Below are 6,000 nucleotides of genomic sequence, written 5' to 3'. Positions count from 1 at the left end.
GTAGATGAAAACTGTATGGCAGAAAGGACTACAGAGCTGAGATGGAAGCACACATCCAGGGCCACTCTTTTTATGACAGTAATTTTTTTTCTTCTTCATCAGAGTAACAACATCAGTATGGCAACCCAAAGGTAGGTTCCTAAATCATAAAGAGGTAAGATTTAAGATGCCTGTTTTGTATTTCCCATTGATTTGATAAACTGCCTTTGCTCAAAGAGCTATTTTATCACTTGAAATGTTTTGACTTCTCCTAAAAAACCTGTGTAACTCAGTGAATACCATTCTTGACAGTCTAGTTTTTTGCTCTCTGCTTACACACAGAGACATTTCCAGCTTTGAGTCAAATGATCTTTGTCAATATTTGGTTTTCATACACTAGCGAATACTTCCCTCTGCAGGAAACTGTGAGTCAATAGCAGCTGTAGCCTCTGGCAGTGTAGAAAAAATGTTTGAGGCCTGAAGTGGTAACTCATATAGTTAAATTTACAGAAATGGGTACTTGTTTCTTGGCAAGCCGCCCTAGTGGTATGGTCAAGTTTTATGTTAAGTTTTCCATCAAGGTATTTCCATTGACTTTTGCATAATTTATTTTTTATTAATTTTTTTTTTCCAGTGGAATTTGACAGCACATAATGCCAGATGCCATTATCCACGCAGAATATTCTGACACTGGTGCTTCCAAATATTATCCTCCTCGGATTGTCAGAGGAGATAAGGTTGTCTTTCACATCAAACGTACTCTGCCATGGCTTTCTAAAGGAACCTGACTTCCTACCTAAACTGAACTGTAGCAAACAGACCAGCCTCTGTGAGCTCCAGTCTGCCTCTGTAGATGCGTCTGGTTCCTGCACTGCTTCATTTCCATTTCTGATTCTGTCAATTATTTTCTGTCAGTCATAAACTCCTGTACCTCAATGCTTTCCCCTCCCCAACTAAAAAGCACAGTATTATGCCTTCTTTCTGAAGCAACAGGTTTTAAAATGCAGAGTATGGTCGCTACTGTTTGATCTACAGCACTACACTCAGTGGTTATTACCCTGAATTCTTCACCTCTTTCAAGTCTAAAACTTTATCTGTTGGCTTAGTTAAAATAATCACTGCATTCTCAAAACATAAGACTGGCAGAGTCTTGTTTTTTTGCAGTGCCTGTACTTTTGGAAAAGGCCTACCCTCATCACATTCCCATATGCCTGACACCATTCCCAATAGCTGGTGCCATCCTGGTGGCTTCAGTGCTGCTTTCACGAGGCAACAAAGGCTGTGCCTTCCTGATGAAGCTAAGGGTGTTAGTTATTTTATTACTGATGCAGCACCTGTGGTCCAGATTCCCTTATCAACCACCCCGAGGCCCTGAAGTCTCTTTGCATGGCCCTTGGACGGCAACATGGACCATGGGGACCCACACCTTGGCCCCACACAGGGGCTGCAGGGGGGCTCACGGCCAGTCCTGGTCCCTGCCCCCCCCGCCAGCCCCATCTGTGATGTCATGATGGGGCACGTTCCAGAGCCACCAGACAGGGGTTCTAATAGGGGGTTGGAGGGACCGCAAGGACACAGTGCTCTGAGCACCCCAGAGAGAAGCATCTCCCACTGCCTCAGGCTTCAACGTGGGCAACAGCTTGGCTTGTACTGCATCCTCATCCTTGCACAGGGAGAGGAAAATGAGTGCTGGGGCTTGTACTGCCTTCCATGGGCTTTGCCTGGAAGGGAAACTGCCCGACGCCGTCATCAGTGTGGATGGTATTGAATTTCCTGCTCACAAGACCATCCTCTGCAACTGCAGTCCATACTTCAGGTGAGCGCTTGAAACAGGAGGGGATGGGGCCAAACAGTATTTCCTGGTCTGTGCCACACTGCCCTCGCGTATCTCCAGCGCTTCCCTCGGCACTCAAGCTCTCCTCCAGCAGTCCCCCCTCGTCCTGGTACCTCCCCGGACACCAAAATGCATCCACAAGCTCAGATCTAAGAGCAGCACTGGAAGTGGGGTCTGACGAAGACCCCAATACGGTGCAGGGCTGGGAACGTGGCCAGCCCGGCTGCTCTGCTGTCGGGCGGGAAGTTTTCCTTCCCCACGCACTGTTACTCTCTGCTGTTCTTGTTGAAGCAAGGTGCCCACTCGCCCTGTGGCCCTCTGGCCACAGCCGGAGGCTGGCACTCCTTTTTAAAACACCTGGCTAGTAAACCCTTCCTTAATAGAACTCCACGGCCTCCCAGCACGGCTACTGCTGGTGCCCAAACTGGTGGCTGGCAAAGGAGGCACAGGGGATAACGGGGTCAGGGTTTAACACAGCAAGGCCGCTTTCTTCCCCAGCGCTGCTTTGTTTTTTTCAGGGCCTTGTTTTCCAGCAGCTGGAGCAGTGCCGAGAAGAGCGTCTATAAAATCCCCGGCACTTCCCCTGAAATGATGAGGCTCCTTATCGAGTATGCCTACAGCGGGACAGTGCCGGTCACAGCTGACAACGTCGTAAGCCTGCTAATCGAGGCAGACCAGTTCAATGTCCTGGGCACCCTCAGAGTGTGCTGTGAGTTCTTAAAAGCCCATCTCTGCTTGGAAAATTGCATCGGCATCTGGAAATTCACAGGCTACTATTACTGCCCTGACCTGCGAGAAGAAGCCCATCAGTTCATCCTACATCATTTCGAGCAGGTGACCAAGGTGTCCACCGAGTTCCTGGAGCTTTCCATCGATGACCTGGAGCGCATCCTGGAGAAGGAGGAGCTCCCTGTGACAGAAGAGGTCGTGTTCAATGCCCTTCTCAAATGGGTTGCTCATGACCTGCAGACAAGGAGGCAGCACATAGTAGTCTTGCTGGGCAAGGAAGGCTGGAGGATTGGACAGAAGGGATTTTTTTTCTTTAAATAAACGCAGCGTTTTTACAGTTAAAGACTTTGCTTAAAACTTTTGAACTCATATCTTCGTAACGGTATGAATTTGTAGTTCCAATTCCCTGTACTTACACGTCACCCATCAAAATCTGCAAGTGCCATTGCTAGCAGTTTCACATGAACTAGATTTTTATCAGTGTCCCACAAGCTGCTATTGGACTAACTGTTTGAAGAGCTCGATGTTTGCTCTCCTAAAATTCAGGGACCTGACTTTACCCTTCCCCCTGACACACACACCCCTCAGGACTGTGAACTCCATCGGTGCATGAACACGGCAGCCTAGGCTGCCTCTGATCTTGACAGCACCCACTAGCTCACTTGCGTTGATGACCATCAGGTCCGGTATCACATCCCGTCTGGTGGGGCTGTCCATTACCTGGCTTCAGAAGTTCTCTTCGATGCACTCCAGGGGTCTCCTGAATCACCTACAGCTTGCCATGCTACTTTTCCAGCAGCTGTCAGGCTGGTTGAAGTCCCCCTGCAGGATGAGAGCCTGCAAGTGCAAGGTCTCCTGTAGCTGGAGTAAGAAGGGCAATAGGCTCCCCTTGATTAGGTGGCCTGTAGCAGACACCAGGCAGTAGTTCAGCCACAGACAACTTGGAACAACGATTTTGAGTCATGGAGGCTCATACCAGCCTTGTTAGCATGGTGAAAAACTTCAAGGGCTATAGAAGGAGTGACTGCTCTAAACCTCCCCTTTTCTTGGTTGTTCTGGGGCCTAGTAGGCTCTTTCTAATGGCAGGAAAGCTTTATTGAAGACTGATGGATCATCACCTGTTTTCCTTCCTCTGGTTGTCCATTAAGCTGAACACCAAGTAGCTTGAAGAGATGCTAAACTGGTCATTCTTCATTATGCACAACAGCCGTGCTAAGAAATTCACTGCAACAGAAGACTTGTAACAACTGACTTCTAGGGGGCTGCTTTTGCCTCAAGAGTGTATTAACCTAGTAATTCGCAGCTGACTTCCACTTTAATACTGTTTCCTACTTAAAAGAAATTCCCATTAATTTAATAACTCTTGTTCGTGTTATTAAGTAAGACGCTAGGTCTTGGGGACAAACTGTCTTAGTTCCCCCCACCCCAACTGCTGTTTTTTTCCCAGGAAAAAACACGGGTGGAAGATAGAGGCTGCTACCCACAACATGCTTGCTCCATAACATTGACTTTATCATCTGTCACCAACTGTAAGGTAGTAATAACAATATTTAACAACACACAAAAAAGGCAAGCAAGCTGATGAAAAAGGTAACTGTAAGAATAAGGACCACCTTTTCTTATCTAGGGCAAGGGTTTTTTTTATGCAGCGCGTTTAGCGCAAAGGAACAAAACCTCGTTTCACTAAAGTCAGTGACCTCTGCTTTCAGAGGGACTTCTAGTTTCTACACCAATTATACAACAGGATGGTATATGGATTCACTTGTATCAGTTATACAACAGTACTGTAAAAAAAAAATCTGCAACACCATGCTTTTTTCCCTTTGTCACAACATTTTCAGAAGAAATACATGGTTTCATTTGGTTTTTTCCAAAGGTTAATAAGCTCCAGTGAGACTTTTATAAATATGAAAAATATGCTTGCAATTTTGCACACTGATTAGAGATTTTTAATGATGTGCTCTAAATAAACTTCAAAAACCCTGAATTACAACTACTGAGTGCTACTGCCACTTCAGCTGCTTATTCCTTACACCTTTGTTCTTATCTGCAAAACAAAGACCAAATTCTGTCAGAGGGCTGCATTTGGCTTACATCCACCCAGTACTCATTACATTCAAATGTTTGATCATGGTTTTGTACAGTCACACTTGTTGGGAATATTGAAAATAATTGGCAAGGTACATGCTCGTGTTAATAATGATGGGAGTTGCTAGTTTGTAGCAAAACTGCTTTTTGCACAAGACTGCTTCAAATACGGGAGCCTGGTTAGAAATTTGAACAGGAAGGATGTTACACACCTGAAAAATACAATCCCATGGCTTTTTACAGTACTGGTCAGTACCTCCTTTTGTTCACTGGGTAAGTCAGCTCTCCTACAGGTATTCATTTTAATGCGCTGCAATCTTTGTGCAGCTCGTCACACAGTTCCCTTAAGTTTCTAACAATACCAATGCTACCCAGGTTTGGCTGGCCCAGATTTCCATTCAAAGTATTACAGAATATTGTTTTATCAAATCTTTCTTGCACATGCAAAAGTCTACTATATTTTCAAGGTGTCACTAGAGATGCCTATATAAAAAACTTGCATTAAAAAAGTGAGTCTTAATTAAGACACCTGAAAAATAAAAATAAGTCTCATTTCAGCAGTCTGTAGACTGGAATTCCCAGGCTGCCAGGCACAAATACTTTTAAATTAGTTCCCCCACATCCTATCAGCATCATATTGTATTATTCTACCTCAAACACTGATTTCTGTCTGGCCTCAGGGACCACTCAGTTTAAACATGAAGTAAAGCAAGCCCCCTCTTCTTTTCTCCCCAAAGAGTTCCTTAGGAAATCATGACAGTTTAACAACTTTCAAATGTGACAGACACTACTAGGCAAACTTGCTTTTTAAAAATGACTTTTCTTTTTTCAAGGTTTCACCAAGCCCTTCACTTAATTACCCTCCCTCCTGCCCAGCAAAGCACCTACACTGGAGCCTCTGGCCAAAGCTTGCTAATACAGAAAGCAAAGTGAATCCTGCAAAGTCAATTTGTGAAGGTATCGTGTAAAATAAGTATTATTTTTTTTTTACACACAAAAAATACTAACAGCATAAATTTAATATAAATGTTAATTCAAGTACAGAAGGCAAACACATGATTTTAACGTTAAAAATTACAACACTTAAAACTACTACGTAGCTAAAGTCAAATGCAAATAAAATTAAACTGCTATAACTGCAACTAAATTAATTTAATATGCTGATGAAACACGTTTAACTAAAATATATAATGGACCACAATAGTTGACTGCTTTTAAGAAAAATTATTCAACTTTAAATCTTTCCACTGCATCATTTTCTGTCTACATAATATTTCTTTTTGACAAACAGTTTTCAGATAAAACACATTACAACCAATACTTACATAGTTCAGGCCCTTAGACTCTTAATGTATGCCACTTGGCCTATT

At 43.9% G+C, this 6,000-nt stretch overlaps 1 protein-coding gene across 1 annotated transcript; it reads left to right on the top strand.

Moving 5' to 3' along the window:
• The first annotated feature begins 632 nt into the window (after positions 1-632).
• LOC134516279 (kelch-like protein 10) lies at positions 633-4,298 on the top strand. Its single transcript, XM_063336264.1, has 3 exons — positions 633-716; positions 1,575-1,795; positions 2,332-4,298. The coding sequence occupies exons 1-3, from the start codon at positions 633-635 to the stop codon at positions 2,861-2,863; spliced, it is 837 nt and encodes a 278-aa protein (XP_063192334.1). The 3' UTR covers positions 2,864-4,298.
• Positions 4,299-6,000: the final 1,702 nt, after the last annotated feature.

Source organism: Chroicocephalus ridibundus, chromosome 5 (assembly GCF_963924245.1).
Source record: "Chroicocephalus ridibundus chromosome 5, bChrRid1.1, whole genome shotgun sequence".
Classification (NCBI taxonomy): Eukaryota; Metazoa; Chordata; class Aves; order Charadriiformes; family Laridae; genus Chroicocephalus; species Chroicocephalus ridibundus.
The sequence above is the reverse complement of the archived record's forward strand: the minus strand, read 5'-3'. Positions and strand labels throughout refer to the sequence as shown.

Excerpts from the sequence above, each read along its gene's own strand:
- LOC134516279 (XM_063336264.1), top strand. The coding sequence starts at position 633 with ATGCCAGATGCCATTATCCACGCAGAATATTCTGACACTGGTGCTTCC. Across the intron at positions 717-1,574 it reads GGATTGTCAGAGGAGATAAG|AGAGAAGCATCTCCCACTGC; the intron begins GTTGTCTTTCAC and ends TGAGCACCCCAG. Across the intron at positions 1,796-2,331 it reads AACTGCAGTCCATACTTCAG|GGCCTTGTTTTCCAGCAGCT; the intron begins GTGAGCGCTTGA and ends TGTTTTTTTCAG.